Raw genomic sequence first — 23,716 nt, 5'->3', positions numbered from 1 at the left:
AACAGTCCATCGTTACTTTAAGACATGAAGGTCAGTCAGTCCGGAAAATTTCAAGAACCAAAATAAATGCTTCAGACATAAGAAACAGACACATCTCAACATCAACTGTTCAGAGGAGACTGCATGAATCAGGCCTTCATGGTTGAATTGACGCAAAGAAACCACTACTAATGGACACCAATAAGAAGAAGAGACTTGCTTGGGCCAAGAAACATGAGCAATGGACATTAGACCAGTGGAAATCTGTCCTTTGGTCTGATGAGTCCAAATTTGAGATTTTTGGTTCCAACCGCCGTGTCTTTGTGAGACGCAGAGTAGGTGAACGGATGAGCTCCACATGTGTGGTTCCCACCGTGAAGCATGAAGGAGGAGGTGTGATGGTGTGGGGGTGCTTTGCTGGTGACACTGTCTGTGATTTATTTGGAATTTAAGGCACACTTAACCAGCATGGCTACCACAGCATTCTGCAGCGATACGCCTTCCCTTATGGTTTGCACTTAGTGGGACTATCATTTGTTTTTCAACAGGACAATGACCCAACACACCTCCAGACTGTGTAAGGGCTATTTGACCAAGAATCAGTGATATAGTGCTGCATTAGATAACCTGGCCTCCACAATCACCTGACCTCAACCCAATTGAGATGGTTTGGGATGAGTTGGACCGCAGAGTGAAGGAAAAGCAGCCAACAAGTGCTCAGCATATGTGGGAACTCCTTCAAGAAGACTGTTGGAAGAGCATTCCAGGAAAAGCAGGTTGAGAGAATACCAAGAGTGTGCAAAGCTGTCATCAAGGCACAGGGTGGCTACTTTGAAGAATCTCAACGAAAAAACATATTTTGATTTGTTTAACACTTTTTTTGGTTACTACATGATTCCATATGTGTTATTTCATAGTTTTGATGTCTTCACTTTTATTCTACAATGTAGAAATGTAGAAGTAGTTTGTCCAAAACTTTTGACTGATACTGTATAAATAAATGATTAGATAAATATTGAATTTGGCCTTTACTACTGTGTGTGTGTGTGTGTGTGTGTGAGAGAGACCAGATCTTCACCCAATTGAACACTTTTGGGAGATACTGGAGAGGTGCCAGCGTTTTCCCACCATCAACAAAACACCAAATGATGGAGTTTTTTTCATAGAAGAATGGTGTCGTACCCTTCTGATAGAGTTCCTGACCTTAGTATCCTTTGTTTTCTTTATTATTTTGGTTAGGTCAGGGTGTGACATGGGTGATGTATGTGTTTTTGTACCTGTCTAGGCGTTTTGTATGTCTATGGGTGTTTACTAGTCTAGGTGTTATGTATGTCTGTGGTTGCCTAGATTGGTTCTCAATTAGAGGCAGCTGTTTATCGTTGTCTCTGATTGGGAACCATATTTAGGCAGCCATTTTTCCTTGGGTATTTCGTGGGTTATTGTCTATGGTTAGTTGCCTTTGTCTGCACTTGTTTATATATAGCGGCACATTTGTTTAAGTGTTCTTCGTTAATTAATAGAATGTATTCACATCACGCTGCGCCTTGGTCTCCTCCATTCAACGAACGTGACATCCAGACACTTGTAGAGTCTATGTCAATGAGCATTGAAGCTGTTCTGGCGGCTCGTTGTTCTGGAGGCTCGTCGTTCATTAAGACACTTTATGCTGGTGTTTCCTTTATTTTGGCAGGTACCTACCTGTATGTTATGATCTCAGTGGCCTGCAGTATTTCTCACTGTCCTGTTGAGACAGCGCAAATAACAGTGTGTTATAATATACAGCTCTTTGTCAAGTCATTAATCTCACACCCGTCATGTCCCATACCAACACACAAACACAACTTCCCTTATTAAATCGTGTGCATACCATCGTCTTTATTCACATCTATACAATAGGCCTACTTATTACACTGACGTTAAAGATCGAGACTAATGCTATATACCCGAATACATCAATCTTACTGTAATGTTTTGACAATGATTACTTTACCATAAACATGAAACACAAATATTTATTTCACGATGCTCGGTTGCAATGTGTGGGTGAATCAATTAGTAAATGTACTGTTTTTTTTTTTAAATACATTTTTTAAAATGTCAAGCATCGGTCTTGATAGGCTCCACAGAGTGGAACTGCTGTCATCTCATCATGTCAACAAACAGTAGACAGGCTGCCGAAGCAGTGATGTCACAGGGAGACAATGTAGCCAAGCCCCAGGATTGGACTTCAGCTCACCCATGAGTCCCTCTGTATGTAGGTAACCATGACTACCGTCTGCCAAAGGCTGCACTCTCAACAGCTCCCTGGCTCCCACAATCAGGGGCGGCTGAAAGACAACAGTAGGGACAGAGCTATTGAACAAGAGAGGGCTTGAACAGCAAGGTAAGAGACAGCTTTTCATATGGTATACTTAGTCACTAAAGATGATGTTTTTTTGGTTATGGGCAGTATATTTTAAAAACGTTTATTTAACCATTCTAAAATATGAGTTACTTCTTTGGGTGCTTAACAGTAGGCCACATGTGAACTGTATGCAGATGGAATACATTTACTCAGTGTACAGAAGGTTCATTCACACAGAAAACATTTGATTTTCCTTGTAAAGATATATATTTTTTTTCTTCAAATTCTATTTGACTGCAACACAAACACAAGGCATTTGGAGTCCAGTCACAACGGTGTTATAATTAGCCACACTGCATTGTTAAAGATTGGGTGTGAACTCAGAGCAGAACAAACAAACACTGGAAAAGTCAAACACATTTTCCATGAATAGTGGTAATAATAGCAGACTACGAACTGCCACTAACATGAGACTCGATCAATCCTTGTCCCCTTTTTCCAACCCTCTGACCAGGGCCTGTGGATACAGTGTGTGCCCGGATGGACTTGGCCCAGCTATGGGGGGGTGAGGACCGCGGCCTCTCCCACGTGGAAGGCAGCGACGACTGGGGTGATGAGTTAGGAGGACTGGGTGTTATACCCTTCAGTCATTCCTTCATCCCTCTCAGAGACTCTAGTCCACTCGTCCTCACCGATCTGGACATGTGGGACAGCAGGTCTCACTTTAAATCTCAGGTAAGGAACGATTTGTGATTTATGTAGGTGACTTATGATTTGTGTTATGAATTAATTATTTGGATCATGGTGAGGCGATTTTTTTGAGTGATGTTTTGTTCTGTTAGTCCTTAGCATGGAGTATGGCATGTAGGACTGGAGGGTTCCTCTCCAAAATGAGCACCGGGTGAGAGCAGAAGTTTTTTTTGTAACCTTAAAGACATAATGTTTTTTTAATTTTTTTAATGTACTTCTATTCAAGGCTGCACCTTGACTCTAGGTTGGTTTGAGCACTGCCTTTCACCTTTACAAAGGTAGGTTTACTCAAGCCGCTTGTATAATTTGATATTGATGACATCTGTTTCATGTGTCCTAGCACCTCCGCTAATGGCAGAGACAGTGGCTTCAGCAGACAGAGTGACCCAGGGCTGGGTAAAAGAAGATGGCAGTCGATGTCTCGCCTGGCCCCCGAGGGCGCCCCCCGGTCCCTCTCCCCTGTCTCCCCAGGGGTTGAGCTGAGAGCAGCCCTGGAAGAGAGTGGCTTTAGGTATGAGCCTTTATAATGCCTTATAGCAAGGTACTTAGAGAGACATAATATATTATAACTCTTTATAATGCCTTATAGCAAGGTACTTAGAGAGGCATAATATATTATAACCCTTTATAATGCCTTTTTAGATAGACATAACCTGCTGTATTATAAGCCTTATCACAAGGCATTATAAATATCATGGATAAATATAAGGTATTTATGTTATCTTATTATAAGGTACTACTTAGGGTGACATAGAATGTTACAAAGCCTTATAATAAGGTACTACTTAGGGTGACATAGAATGTTACAAAGCTTTATAATAAGGTACTACTTAGGGTGACATAGAATGTTACAAAGCCTTATAACAAGGTACTACTTAGGGTGACATAGAATGTTACAAAGCCTTATAACAAGGTATTATAAATATCATGGATAAATATAAGGTATTTATGTTATCTTATTATAAGGTACTACTTAGGGTGACATAGAATGTTACAAAGCCTTATAATAAGGTACTACTTAGGGTGACATAGAATGTTACAAAGCCTTATAACAAGGTACTACTTAGGGTGACATAGAATGTTACAAAGCCTTATAACAAGGTATTATAAATATCATGGATAAATATAAGGTATTTATGTTATCTTATTATAAGGTACTACTTAGGGTGACATAGAATGTTACAAAGCCTTATAACAAGGTACTACTTAGGGTGACATAGAATGTTACAAAGCCTTATAACAAGGTATTATAAATATCATGGATAAATATAAGGTATTTATGTTATCTTATAACAAGGTACTACTTAGGGTGACATAGAATGTTACAAAGCCTTATAACAAGGTACTACTTAGGGTGACATAGAATGTTACAAAGCCTTATAACAAGGTATTATAAAGTCTCGTAGACACGTATAAACCTGTAATAAATCATTGTATCTGCAGGCGAGCAGAGCTGGTGCAGAGGCTGCGGGAGGCCCATGGACGTCTGGACAGCCACACAGACCTGCTGAAGAACAGAGACACACAGCCGCAGCAGAGCAGTAGTACTGCACAGCTGCTGGAGATGAAACACAAGGTAAGTGAGAAAGATCTCTGGACTTTAAAAAAAAAGAGATATTCTGCCCGTTTAATGAATCAGAAAGTCTACGATCTCTGTGTACACCCTGAACTGGTCTTTAATGGTCATAATGTACTCTTAACTTCGACCCAGGACAGCCCAGAGTCCCCTCTCAAGGTTTCTTCCTTCTTGGAAGTTTTTCAACACCATTGTACCTGCACTTGTTTTTTGGGGTCTAGACTAGACTTTGTCTGGTCTTTGGGGTTCAGGTCAGGCTTTGTCTGGTCTTTAGGGTCTAGACCAGACTTTGTCTGGTCTTTGGGGTTCAGGTCAGGCTTTGTCTGGTCTTTGGGGTTCAGGCCAGGCTTTGTCTGGTCTTTGGGGTTCAGGTCAGACTTTGTCTGGTCTTTGGGGTTCAGGTCAGGCTTTGTCTGGTCTTTGGGGTTCAGGTCAGGCTTTGTCTGGTCTTTGGGGTTCAGGTCAGGCTTTGCCTGTTTTTTTTGCGGTCTAGGCCAGGTTTTGTCTGGTCTTTGGGGTCTAAACCAGGCTTTGTCTGGTCTTTGGGGTGTAAACCAGGTTTTGTCTGGTCTTTGGGGTCTAGGCCAGGTTTTGTCTGGTCTTCGGGGTTCAGGCCAGGTTTTGTCTGGTCTTCGGGGTTCAGGCCAGGTTTTGTCTGGTCTTTGGGGTCTAGGCCAGGTTTTGTCTGGTCTTTGGGGTTCAGGCCAGGTTTTGTCTAGTCTTTGCGTTCAGGCCAGGTTTTGTCTGGTCTTTGGGGCTCAGGCCAGGTTTTGTCTGGTATTTGGGGTTCAGGCCAGGTTTTGTCTGGTATTTGGGGTGTAAACCAGGTTTTGTCTGGTATTTGGGGTTCAGGCCAGGTTTTGTCTGGTATTTGGGGTTCAGGCCAGGTTTTGTCTGGTCTTTGGGGCTCAGGCCAGGTTTTGTCTGGTCTTTGGGGTTCAGGCCAGGTTTTGTCTGGTCTTTGGGGTTCAGGCCAGGTTTTGTCTGGTCTTTGGGGTTCAGGCCAGGTTTTGTCTGGTCTTTGGGGTTCAGGCCAGGTTTTGTCTGGTCTTTGGGGTTCAGGCTCACCCCTCAACCCGTTTGTCCTACAGCAGCTGGCAGATGCAGTGAGTGCTCTTGAACAAGAGAAGGAGGCAGCTGAGTTGAGCCGGTTTGAGGAAAGTCGACGTCGAGGAGAACTGCAAGACAAGTGAGTACAATGACTAAGCCACTAAGAATGGCATTCATGGCATTGAATGAGTTCATGCCATTCCCAAATCCCAGTGGAGATGAACAGGACAGCTATTCACCATGCAGGGGCCATTTCCATTTCAATTCAGTCATTTCAGAAACATATATATAATTTAACTTCCTGAATGGACTGAATTGAAATGAAATTGACCCCAACCCTGGTATTCACCTCAGTTTTCAAACCTGATATAAAGAACTCCCAAAAGAGACGTCAGTAAATTCCGTTTATATGTACATCTGAAGGGTTCTTCGACTGGAGATGGACATGTTGAAGATGAGGTCAAACCTGAGTGTTATCAAACCTGCGGCCCCAAGAACTAACAACAACCCACTCAGCAGGACCTCACCTGTTACACAACAAGACTTGTTCAGAGAGGTACACTGTTTAAACCTCATTGGACAAAACTCTTTGGTCCCAGTTCTGTTTGTGCAACTCCTCTGATTGTTGTCATAACGACCATAAGAGTTGATGCAGCACAAACAGATCTGGGACCAGGTGACTTGTGGATAATCCTGTTTAGAGTAAAACCCCACTTTAAGCAGCACTAAATCCATATGGAGGATTTTACAGTGTGTCTGTGTGTCCATGTGTCCATGTGTCTGTGTGTCTGTGTGTCCATGTGTCTGTGTGTCCATGTGTCTGTGTGTCCATGTGTCCGTGTGTCCATGTGTCTGTGTCCTTGTGTCTGTGTGTCCATGTGTCCGTGTGTCCTTGTGTTCGTGTGTCCGTGTGTCCTTGTGTCTGTGTGTCCATGCAGGAAAAGCACAAAGCAGAGAGAGAGCTGTCCAGACTGAGAGAGGCCCTCAGAGAGGCCGAGGAGAGAGCAGAGGCCCTGGAGACAGAGAGAGACCTTCTGCAACTACACACCTCTAAAGAGGTTAGTCCAACAACTAGCCTCGTCTAATGTTGTTTCTGTCCCAAAGGACACCCTGTCCCTGTCGTGTCCACAACCTTTGACCAAGGATTAAAGGCCCTAGTCTGTCTGTGTAGTTTCGCCAACTCCTGTGTTCATTGTTAACATTTTATTTTAAATGTAACCTTTATTTAACTAGGCAAGTCAGTTAAGAACAAATTCTCATTTACAATGACGACCTACCGGGGAACAGTGGGATAACTGCCTTGTTCAGGGGAACAGTGGGTTAACCTGCCTTGTTCAGGGGAACAGTGGGTTAAACTGCCTTGTTCAGGGGAACAGTGGGTTAAACTGCCTTGTTCAGGGGAACAGTGGGTTAAACTGCCTTGTTCAGGGGAACAGTGGGTTAACTGCCTTGTTCAGGGGAACAGTGGGTTAACCTGCCTTGTTCAGGGGAACAGTGGGTTAAACTGCCTTGTTCAGGGGAACAGTGGGTTAAACTGCCTTGTTCAGGGGAACAGTGGGTTAAACTGCCTTGTTCAGGGGAACAGTGGGTTAACTGCCTTGTTCAGGGGAACAGTGGGTTAAACTGCCTTGTTCAGGGGAACAGTGGGTTAAACTGCCTTGTTCAGTGGAACAGTGGGTTAAACTGCCTTGTTCAGGGGAACAGTGGGTTAAACTGCCTTGTTCAGGGGAACAGTGGGTTAACTGCCTTGTTCAGGGGAACAGTGGGTTAACTGCCTTGTTCAGGGGAACAGTGGGTTAAACTGCCTTGTTCAGGGGAACAGTGGGTTAAACTGCCTTGTTCAGGGGAACAGTGGGTTAACTGCCTTGTTCAGGGGAACAGTGGGTTAACTGCCTTGTTCAGGGGAACAGTGGGTTAAACTGCCTTGTTCAGGGGAACAGTGGGTTAAACTGCCTTGTTCAGGGGGAACAGTGGGTTAACTGCCTTGTTCAGGGGAACAGTGGGTTAACTGCCTTGTTCAGGGGAACAGTGGGTTAACTGCCTTGTTCAGGGGAACAGTGGGTTAAACTGCCTTGTTCATGGGAACAGTGGGATAACTGCCTTGTTCAGGGGAACAGTGGGATAACTGCCTTGTTCAGGGGAACAGTGGGTTAACTGCCTTGTTCAGTGGGTAGAACAACATATTTTTACCTTGTCAGCTTGGTCGATTCGATCCAGCAACCTTTCGGTTACTGTCCCCAACGGTCTAATGAACAGGCAGCTTTTAAATCATTGATGTACAACAGGAGAAAAAGGGGTCAGAGAACACTTCCTTGTGGTACTCCACAGTTTAAACAGACTCTTCTATACATATTCATCTTAGTATCTTTCCCACTCTGTGTCTCCAGCCTCATTCTCTCCCTACCTCCCACTCTGTCTCCCCAGCCCTGTTCTCTCCCTACCTCCCACTCTGTGTCTCCAGCCCTGTTCTCTCCCTACCTCCCACTCTGTCCCCCCAGCCATGTTCTCTCCCTACCTCCCACTCTGTCTCCCCAGCCATGTTCTCTCCCTACCTCCCACTCTGTCTCCCCAGCCCTGTTCTCTCCCTACCTCCCATTCTGTGTCTCCAGCCCTGTTCTCTCCCTACCTCCCACTCTGTGTCTCCAGCCCTGTTCTCTCCCTACCTCCCACTCTGTCTCCAAGGCTACAAAACACACACTGAAGCACTTTTCACCGACCTTTCTCTCCCTACCTCCCGCTGTGTTTCATCCAGGCTCAGAGGACCGTGTTGAACCAGACAGAGAAAGTGAACCAGAGACTGGGTCGGGCCTTGCAGACCCACAGTGAGCTGCAGGACCAGCTGAGTGAGGCACGCAGTAAGCTGGGCCAGGCCACTCTGGTGAGTGGCAGGGTTGGGATCAATTCCATTTCATTTCAGGAAACCTTTGTTCATCACTCAAAGGGACAGACAGCATGAACTCTAGTCCTGGACTAGAAAAAACATAGTCAATGGACGTTCTTTTTAATCCAGAGGACTGAGCTTAATCAGTGTTTGGGAAACCAACCCAAAGTCCTCTTTCACTTCACCGACGGGTCCTAACCACCCTCTCTGTCGAGCAGGAGAGGGACCTTCTGACCTCCAAGGTGTTGCGGCTGGAGGACAGTGTGGAGGACCTGAAGATCAAGCTGACCGCGGCCATGTCTGACAAGGACCGCTTACTGCAGGTCTCCGTCCATCCTCTGTCTACTAGCTAATCACTGTGGCCCCAATGCTAACTTCACATCCATGCATGATGAGTTATCGTGCAAATCTTCCATTAACATCCAAAGTGTGATCGTGATCATCGAGATAAGGGCATCTCGAGTATAACGATGCACAGATCCAAAAGTATTTGTGCATAGATGCTTTGTCTTGATGAACACCTGCGTATGTTCTGTCATGTACAGGAGAAGGCAGACCTGCACCAGCATGCTCAGGATCTGGAGCTGCAGTTGGAGAGGGCCCAGAGAGGCAGGGAAGGCTACACGGACCAGGTGTGTGAGCTCAGCAACCAGCTGGCTGAGGCCAAGGCTCACACCAACAGGCAGGGGCAGGAGACTGTGCAGATGAAACAGGAACTTCTGACTGTGACAGAGGTGTGAAGTTTGAAAGAACTTGGTTTGGTGATGGACTGTGACGTAGCAGGTTTCAAAAATTCTGGGAATAAAAAATAAAAAAGGGGAAACTTTCTATTAAAACATTTCTGAAACGTTCCGTATATATTTACCAGAACAATGGACCCTAAAAGGTGAAACTTTATATTAATTATATAAATTATTTAAATATAAATTATTTTTAATTATATTAAACCCTATTTCTGGTCCCAGTGCTGTACCTGTTGGTTCCACTTGTTGAGCTGAATGGTTCTGTACTCTGTGACTGAATTTTCTTTCTTGCTTAAGTGTTCCGTATCCCGTCTGAATGTTTAACCACAATCTCTTTGATATTGGACAGATGAATGAAAAGATGACATCAGAGCTGGAGATGGTCAGACAGAGGCTGGAGTCCTCATTGGCTCAGCTGCATGAGCTGGGGGCGGAGAGAGTCATCCACACCAATCAGATCGCAGCTCTGGAGACGGAGCGCTCGCAGCTGATTGGAGAGAAGCAGGAGTTGACGAGTTCTATTGGACGGGATGGAAGACAGGAGGAGGAAGTGACAGAGTTGAGGGAGAGTTGTTGTCAGCTCAGGTGAGAGGAATAACAGACTGCAGATGTAAATTTGGAGATCACCACTTGGCCTTAAGCTCAAATCAACCCCTAACTGTGACCCCGACCCCTAGGCCAAGATCCTAGAAGACAATTTCACCAGAGTGCGAGATAGAGATACTACCCGTTGTTGCGGTGACTGTATTGCCGCCACACTGGCAGTGATGAGTCATGACCGCAGTAAAATTCCACGTGACTGTTGAGTCACAGTAATCTCCTCTTGTTCGCTTTGTACATGCGTTGGTAGTACCCAACTCGCTAATGACCATCAGGTCCTAATGGCCTGGTACTCAGGTCTCTATTGTTCCTCCATCAGGTCCTAATGGCCTGGTACTCAGGTCTCTATTGTTCCTCCATCAGGTCCTAATGGCCTGGTACTCAGGTCTCTATTGTTCCTCCATCAGGTCCTAATGGCCTGGTACTCAGGTCTCTATTGTTCCTCCATCAGGTCCTGTTGCCTGGTACTTAGGGCTCTATTGCTCCTCCATCAGGTCCTAATGGCCTGGTACTCAGGTCTCTATAGTCCCTCCATCAGGTCCCAATGGCCTGGTACTCAGGGCTCTATAGTCCCTCCATCAGGTCCTAATGGCCTGGTACTCAGGTCTCTATTGTTCCTCCATCAGGTCACTAATGGCCTGGTACTCAGGGCTCTATTGTTCCTCCATCAGGTCCTAATGGCCTGGTACTTAGGGCATCAGTGATTAGTCTGATATATTCCGCTTGACAGATGATATTCCTCTTGATATGTGATATTCCGCTTGACAGGCGATATTCCGCTTGACAGGCGATATTCCGCGATATTCCGCTTGACAGGTGATATTCCGCTTGACAGGCAATATTCCGCTTGCCAGGCGATATTCCGCTTGACAGGCGATATTCCGCGATATTCCGCTTGACAGGTGATATTCCGCTTGACAGGCGATATTCCGCTTGACAGGTGATATTCCGCTTGACAGGTGATATTCCGCTTGACAGGTGATATTCCGCTTGGCAGGTGATATTCTGCTTGGCAGGTGATATTCCGCGATATTCCGCTTGACAGGTGATATTCCTCTTGACAGGTGATATTCCGCTTGACAGGCGATATTCCGCTTGACAGGTGATATTCCGCTTGACAGGTGATATTCCGCTTGACAGGTGATATTCCGCTTGGCATGTGATATTCTGCTTGGCAGGTGATATTCCGCGATATTCCGCTTGACAGGTGATATTCCGCTTGACAGGTGATATTCCGCTTGACAGGTGATATTCCGCTTGACAGGTGATCTTCCGCTTGACAGGTGATATTCCGCTTGACAGGTGATATTCCGCTTGGCAGGTGATATTCTGCTTGGCAGGTGATATTCCGCGATATTCCGCTTGACAGGTGATATTCCGCTTGGCAGGTGATATTCCGCCTAGACTCCGTACACCATGGGTTTTCCAACTCTGTCCCTGCAGCTACACAACACTTCAATCTGTTCAGGAACATCAATAGTAACATGTTTTCACAACAAAAACTTTCATTAGACAGCCTCCCTCCCTCTGCCCGCTCGAGGAGATGGAAACGCACAGTGTTGAGATATTCTGTAACTAAAAGGTAATTGTGTCAGCCTATTAATTATAAATGACAGACATACTACTAGGCTATTCAAAATCCAATACAAATTCATTGTAATTGTAGGCTAACTGTAAGCCGCCCTGCAAAATCAATGAACCAATTGCATCGCCAAGGCATACGTTCTCTCCCAGACTCATGGATAGAAAGTTTGCAGTGTAGCACAAGGTAACCAGTCCATCCAGTATGCATAATAATACAGTCCACAATCAAAGGGGATTACTAGAATTTGTTTAATTTTGGAGAATAGGCTAGTAGAATATCACCTGTCAAGCGGAATATCGCCTATCAAGCGTAATATCGCCTGTCAAGCGGAATATCACCTGTCAAGAGGAATATCACCTGTCAAGCGGAATATCACCTGTCAAGAGGAATATCACCTGTCAAGCGGAATATCACCTGTCAAGCGGAATATCACCTGTCAAGAGGAATATCACCTGTCAAGCGGAATATCACCTGTCAAGAGGAATATCACCTGTCAAGCGGAATATCGCCTGGCAAGCTGAATATTGCCTGTCAAGCGGAATATCACCTGTCAAGAGGAATATCACCTATCAAGAGGAAGATGATCACTTGATGAGAGAACTAGAACTCTAGAAATCTAGCCTCTAGGGCCTGTTTCAAATGATCACTTGATGAGAGAACTAGAACTCTAGAAATCTAGCCTCTAGGGCCTGTTTCAGATGATCACTTGAGAGAACTAGAACTCTAGAAATCTAGCCTCTAGGGCCTGTTTCAGATGATCACTTGATGAGAGAACTAGAACTCTAGAAATCTAGCCTCTAGGGCCTGTTTCAGATGATCACTTGATGAGAGAACTAGAACTCTAGAAATCTAGCCTCTAGGGCCTGTTTCAGATGATCACTTGATGAGAGAACTAGAACTCTAGAAATCTAGCCTCTAGGGCCTGTTTCAGATGATCACTTGATGAGAGAACTAGAACTCTAGAAATCTAGCCTCTAGGGCCTGTTTCAGATGATCACTTTTACACTCAACATATCCACTTCATATGCCCACACGCTCCGGAATGGGAAAAACATTCAATTATATTCTTCTTACTATAAAAATCCTATGATTTAAAATAATGGCATGGGACTTGTAAGTATATCTTATCAGCTAAATGAACAGGCCTACAGCCCTATGGTATGGAGCATAGCCAGATAACATACAGTATCTAGTCTGATAAATTAACAAGTCTATAGCCAGATAACATACAGTATCTAGTCTGATAAATGAACAAGCCTACAGTCTATATCATAGTCAGATAACATACAGTATCTAGTCTGATAAATGAACAAGTCTACAGCCCTATAACCAGATAACATACAGTATCTAGTCTGATAAATTAACAAACCTACAGTCTATAGCCAGATAACATACAGTATCTAGTCTGATAAATGAACAAGTCTATAGCCAGATAACATACAGTATCTAGTCTGATAAATGAACAGGCCTACAGTCTATAGCCAGATAACATACAGTAGACATACAGTAGACTGTTCTTCTGAAATACATTTTCTTAATATCATAATGTTTCTTTAGACCTGAATAAAATAAATAATGGGTTTATTGTGATGGTGTAATATTAAATTGATTTATTAGACTTAAAAAAATACATTTTTTAATGTAGAGGGTCCAAAGGCTTGTTTGTGTGGAGGCCTGGAGTTGTTAAACGTGTTTATGTTAATTAACAGTCCATTACCGAGAGACACGTTTTTTGACTTTTTTATGACAATGACCGGCTGACACAATTTCATGACTGCCACAGGCCTATTTACACCTATCCAATCCTCTCAGATCTACACAAGTGCATTGTGGGTAGAGGCTATGGGGTTGATTTGTGTTTCGTAATGTCTTTAACACAACAACTATGGACATGCATTAATGATAGGATTGTCATCGTTAACGTCAATAACATCACATCACCAGTGAATCCCAGGATGCCTTGGAGTCAGAGAACCAGAGGCTACACGAATGCTGCCTGACCTTGGAGGCGGAGCTCCTGGAAAAGGAGGAGGGGCTGTGTCAGAAGGGGGAGGAGCTGCAGCGGTTGGAAGCTGAGTCGGCTCAGAACATGGAGGAGCTGAGGGGTGTGGCCTCACACTGGAGCAAGAAGTGGCAGGATGTGGCTATGGCGTTACAATCCACCCAGGCAGAACTAGAGGAACTCAGAGAGAAGAACCCTGGAGATACAGTAAGATGAGATTGTCTCTAACGTACCGTGGCTGCAGAATAAATAAAAACAGTAAATTAAATCAAATCGGTCAATCAATTGATCAAGCAATCACCTTATTTTACGTACCCTAGCTGTTCTGTATTGTTGAGATCTGTGTAGTTGTGTGATTTGTGGCTTTCAGCTTCAAGAGGAGGTGGTACGGCTGAAGGTGGAGGTTGAGAGACTTCAGACACAGGGACAGAGAGACAAGTGAGCGTGGACAATCCGGACGGACATTTCGATTAGACCGATTTATGAATCCCAGACATTTCTAATGTCTGTAATTTTAACCATTACATGAATGTGTTCTTCATTTAGGGAAGAGATTCAGACTCTTCATCAACACTGGGCCAGTAAAGAGGCAGAGCTGAGCAGAGTCAATAAAGATGCCGGTTCTCTGCTGAAGGTAGAGCTGAACGCTTGTAAACAACAGTTGGAGCTGGAGAGGAGCCGGACTCGGGCTCTACACAACAGACTCAAAGTTAAAGACAACCCTCATATCTTGGGTAAAAAAAATAAAATGTTATTAATTAATTTGTTTAGCAATTCATTTATTCATAAAGAAATTCAAAGGGAATAGAGCAGTGATAGGAAACCGTGGTCCTGGAGTGCCGCAGGTACGTCGTGTTTTGGATTTAACCGACCTGGAAGAGCAGGTGTGAAAAAATGTAGACAATCACTGATAATGATCAATTAACTAAGTTTCTCAGTGTGCTGCCTAGTTGTCTCAAAATCCTGCAGTACCAATGGCACTCCAGGAACAGGGTTACCAAACCCCTGGAATAGAGTGAGGATCTTTCTGTCTGTGGTGCCAGTGGTGCACTACAAAACACAAGGAGTTGACACTGTTGTCCTCTGCAGGTAGGGGAATGGTAGAAACGTTTGATAAAGGGACAGAGACAGAGTGAGTATGATCCCATTCTTCTATTAAATATATCATAATGATGTATTTTCTACAAACGTAGAACCAGGACTACTTGCACAAGCATAGTAAGGTTTCAATTATGAAGAATCTAAATATCGTATGTCTCTAGATTCTGAATGCACTTAAATGCATCTTGATTTACCCACAGAGACGCAGAGAGACGCAGAGAGACACAGACACACATTACATGGAGACATAGAGAGATACAGAGAGACACAGAGTGACACACGGATACAAAGACATATTACACAGAGACAAAGAGAGGCACAGAGAGACGGGGACATGGAAACACAGAGACACAGGAACATTTTAATTTTGTCTTTCCTAGTATACCACCACAGACACGGAATGAACAGGTCTCGCTGGAGGAGCTGGGCCAGGTGAGGGCAGAGCTACTGGAGGAGGTGGATGGGGGCCAGGTGAGGGCAGAGCTACAGATGGTCTCCCTGGAGGAGGTGGATGGGGGCCAGGTGAGGGCAGAGCTGCAGGAGGAGGTGGATGGTGCCCAGGTGAGGGCAGAGCTACTGGAGGAGGTGGATGGGGGCCAGGTGAGGGCAGAGCTACTGGAGGAGGTGGATGGGGCCCAGGTGAGGGGCAGAGCTACTGGAGGAGGTGTGGATGGGGGCCAGGTGAGGGCAGAGAAACTGGAGGAGGTGGATGGGGGCCAGGTGAGGGCAGAGCTACTGGAGGAGGTGGATGGGGGCCAGGTGAGGGCAGAGCTACTGGAGGAGGTGGATGGGGGCCAGGTGAGGGCAGAGCTACTGGAGGAGGTGGATGGGGGCCCAGGTGAGGGCAGAGCTACTGGAGGAGGTGGATGGGGCCCAGGTGGATGGGGCCAGGTGAGGGCAGAGCTACTGGAGGAGGTGGATGGGGCCAGGTGAGGGTAGAGCTACAGATGGTCTAAATGGAGGAGGTGGATGGGGGCCAGGTGAGGGTAGAGCTACAGATGGTCTCCCTGGAGGAGGTGGATGGGGGCCCAGGTGAGGGCAGAGCTACTGGAGGAGGTGGATGGGGCCCAGGTGGATGGGGCCAGGTGAAGGCAGAGCTACTGGAGGAGGTGGATGGGGCCCAGGTGAGGGCAGAGCTACAGATGGTCTCCCTGGAGGAGGTGGATGGGGCCCAGGTGAGGGGCAGAGCTACATAAAGGCGTGGGACATGTTGAGGGACAGGGACACTAAAATGGAGGAGCAGCCACATGAGCTACAGTCAGCCAGGGGACAGGTGGGGTAGACAGTTAATCAATCAATTAAACAATCAGACAATTTGTTAATGTGTTTCCCTCTTCTGCACATCCTGACTGTCATGAGATGTCACAGCTAAATAGTGAACTTCAGAGGCTGGAGCTGGAAGTGGCAGAGAGAGAACAGCACCTGAGGGAGAAGTATGTCAGCCTTATCTGTAACATGTACATTTTGAAAATTAACAGCTAAATTAAATCTCTCACAGCTAATCCAAAGATGACCAATGATGAGAGAATGTAGTCTGACGACACGTCATTGTCCCGTTTGCAGGGAACATGCTCTGAAGAGTCTGGAGAGACTGAGAGATGCCGAGAGGACAGAGGCGCAAATCAAGGTTTCTACACTGGAGTTGAAGGTATTGAAGGGCTCTGATCACTTTTCAAGGGAATTACTGTATATCTTTGACCTTTTGTCCATCATGAAAGATACCTCCCACTTTCTCTCTCTCTCTCTCTCTTTTGCTTTTTCTATCACTCTTTCTCCTCCCCCCGCTCTCTCTCATTGCCACAGTTGATTAACCTAAAGGAGCAGGCCCGTGGAGAAGGTCTATGTCATGGAGGCCAAGAACAAGCTCAGCACACTGACTCACTGAGGTCTCAGCTAGAGGGTAAGGGGTTTCTATGGAAAGAGCAGGAGAAGCCACTGGAATCATTACACTTCAGCGTTGAACTTCTCTCACACACTTTGTCTTGCTCACAGAGAGCAGGAGGAGAGCCAATCAGCTGCAACAGGAGAGAGACCAGGCAGTTCAGAGGCTACAGACTCTACGCCGGCTACATCAGGTAGACTATACACAGACAGTGTTCCATCAGGTAGACTATACACATAGACTGTGTTCCATCAGGTAGACTATACACACAGACAGTGTTCCATCAGGTAGACTATACACATAGACAGTGTTCCATCAGGTAGACTATACACACAGACAGTGTTCCATCAGGTAGACTATACACATAGACAGTGTTCCATCAGGTAGACTATACACACAGACAGTGTTCCATCAGGTAGACTATACACACAGACAGTGTTCCATCAGGTAGACTATACACATAGACAGTGTTCCATCAGGTAGACTATACACACAGACAGTGTTCCATCAGGTAGACTATACACACAGACAGTGTTCCATCAGGTACACTATACACATAGGCAGTGTTCCACCAGGTAGACTATACACACAGACAGTGTTCCATCAGGTAGACTATACGCATAGACAGTGTTCCATCAGGTAGACTATACACACAGACAGTGTTCCATCAGGTAGACTATACACACAGACAGTGTTCCATCAGGTAGACTATACACATAGACAGTGTTCCATCAGGTAGACTATACACAGACAGTGTTCCATCAGGTACACTATATATATATATATAGACAGTGTTCCAACAGGTAGACTATACACATAGACAGTGTTCCATCAGGTAGACTATACATATAGACAGTGTTCCATCAGGTAGACTATACGCATAGACAGTGTTCCATCAGGTAGACTATACACACAGACTGTGTTCCATCAGGTAGACTATACACACAGACAGTGTTCCATCAGGTAGACTATACGCATAGACAGTGTTCCATCAGGTAGACTATACACACAGACAGTGTTCCACCAGGTAGACTATACATACAGACAGTGTTCCATCAGGTAGACTATACACACAGACAGTGTTCCATCAGGTAGACTATACATATAGACAGTGTTCCATCAGGTAGACTATACACACAGACAGTGTTCCATCAGGTAGACTATACACATAGACAGTGTTCCATCAGGTAGACTATACATATAGACCGTGTTCCATCAGGTAGACTATACACACAGACAGTGTTCCATCAGGTAGACTATACACATAGACAGTGTTCCATCAGGTAGACTATACACAGACAGTGTTCCATCAGGTACACTATATATATATATAGACAGTGTTCCATCAGGTAGACTATACACACAGACAGTGTTCCATCAGGTAGACTATACACACAGACAGTGTTCCATCAGGTAGACTATACACATAGACAGTGTTCCATCAGGTAGATTATACATATAGACAGTGTTGCATCAGGTAGACTATACACATAGACAGTGTTCTATCAGGTAGACTATACACATAGACAGTGTTCCATCAGGTAGACTATACATACAGACAGTGTTCCATCAGGTAGACTATACACACAGACAGTGTTCCATCAGGTAGACTATACACATAGACAGTGTTCCATCAGGTAGACTATACACACAGACAGTGTTCCATCAGGTAGACTATACACATAGACAGTTCCATCAGGTAGACTATACACAGACAGTGTTCCATCAGGTAGACTATACACATAGACAGTGTTCCATCAGGTAGACTATACGCATAGACAGTGTTCCATCAGGTAGACTATACACACAGACAGTGTTCCATCAGGTAGACTATACACACAGACAGTGTTCCATCAGGTAGACTATACGCATAGACAGTGTTCCATCAGGTAGACTATACACACAGACAGTGTTCCACCAGGTAGACTATACATACAGACAGTGTTCCATCAGGTAGACTATACACACAGACAGTGTTCCATCAGGTAGACTATACATACAGACAGTGTTCCATCAGGTAGACTATACACACAGACAGTGTTCCATCAGGTAGACTATACATACAGACAGTGTTCCATCAGGTAGACTATACACACAGACAGTGTTCCATCAGGTAGACTATACACATAGACAGTGTTCCATCAGGTAGACTATACATATAGACCGTGTTCCATCAGGTAGACTATACACACAGACAGTGTTCCATCAGGTAGACTATACACATAGACAGTGTTCCATCAGGTAGACTATACACAGACAGTGTTCCATCAGGTACACTATATATATATATATAGACAGTGTTCCATCAGGTAGACTATACACACAGACAGTGTTCCATCAGGTAGACTATACACACAGACAGTGTTCCATCAGGTAGACTATACACATAGACAGTGTTCCATCAGGTAGACTATACATATAGACAGTGTTGCATCAGGTAGACTATACACATAGACAGTGTTCTATCAGGTAGACTATACACATAGACAGTGTTCCATCAGGTAGACTATACATACAGACAGTGTTCCATCAGGTAGACTATACACACAGACAGTGTTCCATCAGGTAGACTATACACATAGACAGTGTTCCATCAGGTAGACTATACACACAGACAGTGTTCCATCAGGTAGACTATACACATAGACAGTTCCATCAGGTAGACTATACACAGACAGTGTTCCATCAGGTAGACTATACACATAGACAGTGTTCCATCAGGTAGACTATACATATAGACAGTGTTCCATCAGGTAGACTATACATATAGACCGTGTTCCATCAGGTAGACTATACACATAGACCGTGTTCCATCAGGTAGACTATACACATAGACAGTGTTCCATCAGGTAGACTATACACACAGACAGTGTTCCATCAGGTAGACTATACATATAGACAGTGTTCCATCAGGTAGACTATACGCTTAGACAGTGTTCCATCAGGTAGACTATACACACAGACAGTGTTCCATCAGGTAGACTATACACACAGACAGTGTTCCATCAGGTAGACTATGCATATAGACAGTGTTCCAACAGGTAGACTATACACATAGACAGTGTTCCATCAGGTAGACTATACATATAGACAGTATTCCATCAGGTAGACTATACACATAGACCGTGTTCCATCAGGTAGACTATACACATAGATCGTGTTCCATTAGGTAGACTATACACATAGACAGTGTTCCATCAGGTAGACTATACACATAGACAGTGTTCCATCAGGTAGACTATACACATAGACAGTGTTCCATCAGGTAGACTATACATATAGACTGTGTTCCATCAGGTAGACTATACACAGACAGTGTTCCATCAGGTAGACTATACACATAGAAAGTGTTCCATCAGGTAGACTATACATATAGACTGTGTTCCATCAGGTAGACTATACACACAGACAGTGTTCCATCAGGTAGACTATACACATAGACAGTGTTCCATCAGGTAGACTATACACACAGACAGTGTTCCATCAGGTAGACTATACACATAGACAGTTCCATCAGGTAGACTATACACAGACAGTGCTCCATCAGGTAGACTATACACATAGACAGTGTTCCATCAGGTAGACTATACATATAGACAGTGTTCCATCAGGTAGACTATACATATAGACAGTGTTCCATCAGGTAGACTATACACATAGACCGTGTTCCATCAGGTAGACTATACACATAGACAGTGTTCCATCAGGTAGACTATACATATAGACAGTGTTCCATCAGGTAGACTATACGCTTAGACAGTGTTCCATCAGGTAGACTATACACACAGACAGTGTTCCATCAGGTAGACTATACACACAGACAGTGTTCCATCAGGTAGACTATGCATATAGACAGTGTTCCAACAGGTCGACTATACACATAGACAGTATTCCATCAGGTAGACTATACACATAGACCGTGTTCCATCAGGTAGACTATACACATAGATTGTGTTCCATTAGGTAGACTATACACATAGACAGTGTTCCATCAGGTAGACTATACACATAGACAGTGTTCCATCAGGTAGACTATACACATAGACAGTGTTCCATCAGGTAGACTATACATATAGACTGTGTTCCATCAGGTAGACTATACACAGACAGTGTTCCATCAGGTAGACTATACACATAGAAAGTGTTCCATCAGGTAGACTATACATATAGACTGTGTTCCATCAGGTAGACTATACACAGACAGTGTTCCATCAGGTAGACTATACACATAGAAAGTGTTCCATCAGGTAGACTATACATATAGACAGTGTTCCATCAGGTAGACTATACACATTGACAGTGTTCCATCAGGTAGACTATACACAGACAGTGTTCCATCAGGTAGACTATACACAGACAGTGTTCCATCAGGTACACTATATATATAGACAGTGTTCCATCAGGTAGACTATACACAGACAGTGTTCCATCAGGTACACTATATATATATAGACAGTGTTCCATCAGGTAGACTATATATATAGACAGTGTTCCATCAGGTAGACTATATATATAGACAGTGTTCCATCAGGTAGACTATACACAGACAGTGTTCCATCAGGTACACTATATATATAGACAGTGTTCCACACTCTAGTACGAGAAACCTTTAGCTTGGTCCCAGATTGTTTTTTGCGGCATACCAAATGCCAAATATCTGTGACCAGGCAAGGGTAAAACACTACCATGTCTCATTACAGCTACTGAGGAAAGAGTCAGTTTATCCAGACAATATGAGTCATGCCTTTCCTTATCTACAGGCTACGGAACAGAAAGCAGCTGCTGGCAGCAAGAAAGAGAAAACGGTTTGTGTGGATAACATAGTGAACCAAGATAAACAGAGAAGACTGGTAACAGAACAGGTACAGTAGACTGTTAGAGCAGAACAGGTACAGTAGACTGTTAGAACAGAACAGGTACAGTAGACTGTTAGAACAGGTACAGTAGACTGTTAGAACAGAACAGGTACAGTAGACTGTTAGAACAGGTACAGTAGACTGTTAGAACAGAACAGGTACAGTAGACTGTTAGAACAGGTACAGTAGACTGTTAGAGCAGAACAGGTACAGTAGACTGTTAGAACAGGTACAGTAGACTGTTAGACCAGAACAGGTACAGTAGACTGTTAGAACAGGTACAGTAGACTGTTAGAACAGAACAGGTACAGTAGACTGTTAGAACAGGTACAGTAGACTGTTAGAACAGGTACAGTAGACTGTTAGAGCAGAACAGGTACAGTAGACTGTTAGAACATGTAGAACAGAACAGGTACAGTAGACTGTTAGACCAGAACAGGTACAGTAGACTGTTAGAACAGGTACAGTAGACTGTTAGAACAGAACAGGTACAGTAGACTGTTAGACCAGAACAGGTACAGTAGACTGTTAGAACAGGTACAGTAGACTGGTAGAACAGGTACAGTAGACTGTTAGAACAGGTACAGTAGACTGTCAGAACAGGTACAGTAGACTGTTAGAACAGAACAGGTACAGTAGACCGTTAGAGCAGGTACAGTAGACTGTTAGAACAGGTACAGTAGACTGTTAGAGCAGAACAGGTACAGTAGACTGTTAGAGCAGAACAGGTACAGTAGACTGTTAGAACAGGTACAGTAGACTGTTAGAACAGAACAGGTACAGTAGACTGTTAGACCAGAACAGGTTCAGTAGACTGTTAGAACAGAACAGGTACAGTAGACTGTTAGACCAGAACAGGTACAGTAGACTGTTAGAACAGGTACAGTAGACTGTTAGAGCAGAACAGGTACAGTAGACTGTTAGAGCAGAACAGGTACAGTAGACTGTTAGAACAGGTACAGTAGACTGTTAGAACAGAACAGGTACAGTAGACTGTTAGACCAGAACAGGTTCAGTAGACTGTTAGAACAGAACAGGTACAGTAGACTGTTAGACCAGAACAGGTACAGTAGACTGTTAGAACAGGTACAGTAGACTGTTAGAACAGGTACATTAGACTGTTAGAACAGGTACAGTAGACTGTTAGAACAGGTACAGTAGACTGTTAGAACAGAACAGGTACAGTAGACTGTTAGAGCAGAACAGGTACAGTAGACGGTTAGAACAGGTACAGTAGACTGTTAGAGCAGAACAGGTACAGTAGACTGTTAGAACAGGTACAGTAGACCGTTAGAACAGGTACAGTAGACTGTTAGAACAGGTACAGTAGACTGTTAGAACAGGTACAGTAGACTGTTAGAACAGAACAGGTACAGTAGACTGTTAGAACAGAACAGGTACAGTAGACTGTTAGACCAGAACAGGTACAGTAGACTGTTAGAACAGGTACAGTAGACTGTTAGAACAGAACAGGTACAGTAGACTGTTAGAACAGGTACAGTAGACTGTTAGATCAGGTACAGTAGACTGTTAGAACAGAACAGGTACAGTAGACTGTTAGAACAGGTACAGTAGACCGTTAGAACAGGTACAGTAGACTGTTAGAACAGGTACAGTAGACTGTTAGAACAGGTACAGTAGACTGTCAGAACAGGTACAGTAGACTGTTAGAACAGAACAGGTACAGTAGACCGTTAGAGCAGGTACAGTAGACTGTTAGAACAGGTACAGTAGACTGTTAGAGCAGAACAGGTACAGTAGACTGTTAGAGCAGAACAGGTACAGTAGACTGTTAGAACAGGTACAGTAGACTGTTAGAACAGAACAGGTACAGTAGACTGTTAGACCAGAACAGGTTCAGTAGACTGTTAGAACAGAACAGGTACAGTAGACTGTTAGACCAGAACAGGTACAGTAGACTGTTAGAACAGGTACAGTAGACTGTTAGAACAGGTACATTAGACTGTTAGAACAGGTACAGTAGACTGTTAGAACAGGTACAGTAGACTGTTAGAACAGAACAGGTACAGTAGACTGTTAGAGCAGAACAGGTACAGTAGACTGGTAGAACAGGTACAGTAGACTGTTAGAACAGGTACAGTAGACTGTCAGAACAGGTACAGTAGACTGTTAGAACAGAACAGGTACAGTAGACCGTTAGAGCAGGTACAGTAGACTGTTAGAACAGGTACAGTAGACTGTTAGAGCAGAACAGGTACAGTAGACTGTTAGAGCAGAACAGGTACAGTAGACTGTTAGAACAGGTACAGTAGACTGTTAGAACAGAACAGGTACAGTAGACTGTTAGAACAGAACAGGTACAGTAGACTGTTAGACCAGAACAGGTACAGTAGACTGTTAGAACAG

The 23,716-nt window shown here is 44.2% G+C and overlaps 2 protein-coding genes across 3 annotated transcripts in view; one reads left to right on the top strand and one right to left on the bottom strand.

Moving 5' to 3' along the window:
• Positions 1–23,716, bottom strand: part of LOC139376285 (uncharacterized) — a 1,125,987-nt gene that overhangs the window by 783,277 nt on the left and 318,994 nt on the right. The gene's annotated exons all lie outside the window — the stretch shown is intronic.
• LOC139376221 (myosin heavy chain, non-muscle) overlaps positions 2,253–23,716 on the top strand; it is a 33,684-nt gene continuing 12,220 nt past the window's right edge. For both annotated transcript variants that reach the window (XM_071118544.1, XM_071118536.1), the window contains exons 1-22: positions 2,253–2,362; positions 2,838–3,058; positions 3,166–3,224; positions 3,414–3,584; positions 4,517–4,649; positions 5,741–5,838; positions 6,123–6,255; positions 6,638–6,757; positions 8,452–8,577; positions 8,799–8,903; positions 9,126–9,314; positions 9,673–9,908; positions 13,453–13,717; positions 13,881–13,948; positions 14,057–14,244; positions 14,600–14,642; positions 14,992–15,043; positions 15,971–16,044; positions 16,175–16,259; positions 16,415–16,511; positions 16,604–16,686; positions 21,254–21,355. In XM_071118544.1, coding sequence (XP_070974645.1) covers positions 2,864–3,058; positions 3,166–3,224; positions 3,414–3,584; positions 4,517–4,649; positions 5,741–5,838; positions 6,123–6,255; positions 6,638–6,757; positions 8,452–8,577; positions 8,799–8,903; positions 9,126–9,314; positions 9,673–9,908; positions 13,453–13,717; positions 13,881–13,948; positions 14,057–14,244; positions 14,600–14,642; positions 14,992–15,043; positions 15,971–16,044; positions 16,175–16,259; positions 16,415–16,511; positions 16,604–16,686; positions 21,254–21,355 — 2,622 coding nt within the window. In that variant the 5' untranslated portion in view covers positions 2,253–2,362; positions 2,838–2,863. The remainder of the gene's footprint in view (positions 2,363–2,837; positions 3,059–3,165; positions 3,225–3,413; positions 3,585–4,516; positions 4,650–5,740; positions 5,839–6,122; positions 6,256–6,637; positions 6,758–8,451; positions 8,578–8,798; positions 8,904–9,125; positions 9,315–9,672; positions 9,909–13,452; positions 13,718–13,880; positions 13,949–14,056; positions 14,245–14,599; positions 14,643–14,991; positions 15,044–15,970; positions 16,045–16,174; positions 16,260–16,414; positions 16,512–16,603; positions 16,687–21,253; positions 21,356–23,716) is intronic.

The sequence above is a fragment of the Oncorhynchus clarkii genome, chromosome 2 (assembly GCF_045791955.1).
Source record: "Oncorhynchus clarkii lewisi isolate Uvic-CL-2024 chromosome 2, UVic_Ocla_1.0, whole genome shotgun sequence".
NCBI lineage: Eukaryota > Metazoa > Chordata > Actinopteri > Salmoniformes > Salmonidae > Oncorhynchus > Oncorhynchus clarkii.
Note: the sequence above shows the minus strand (reverse complement) of the source record. Positions and strands in the feature narration are given on the sequence as shown.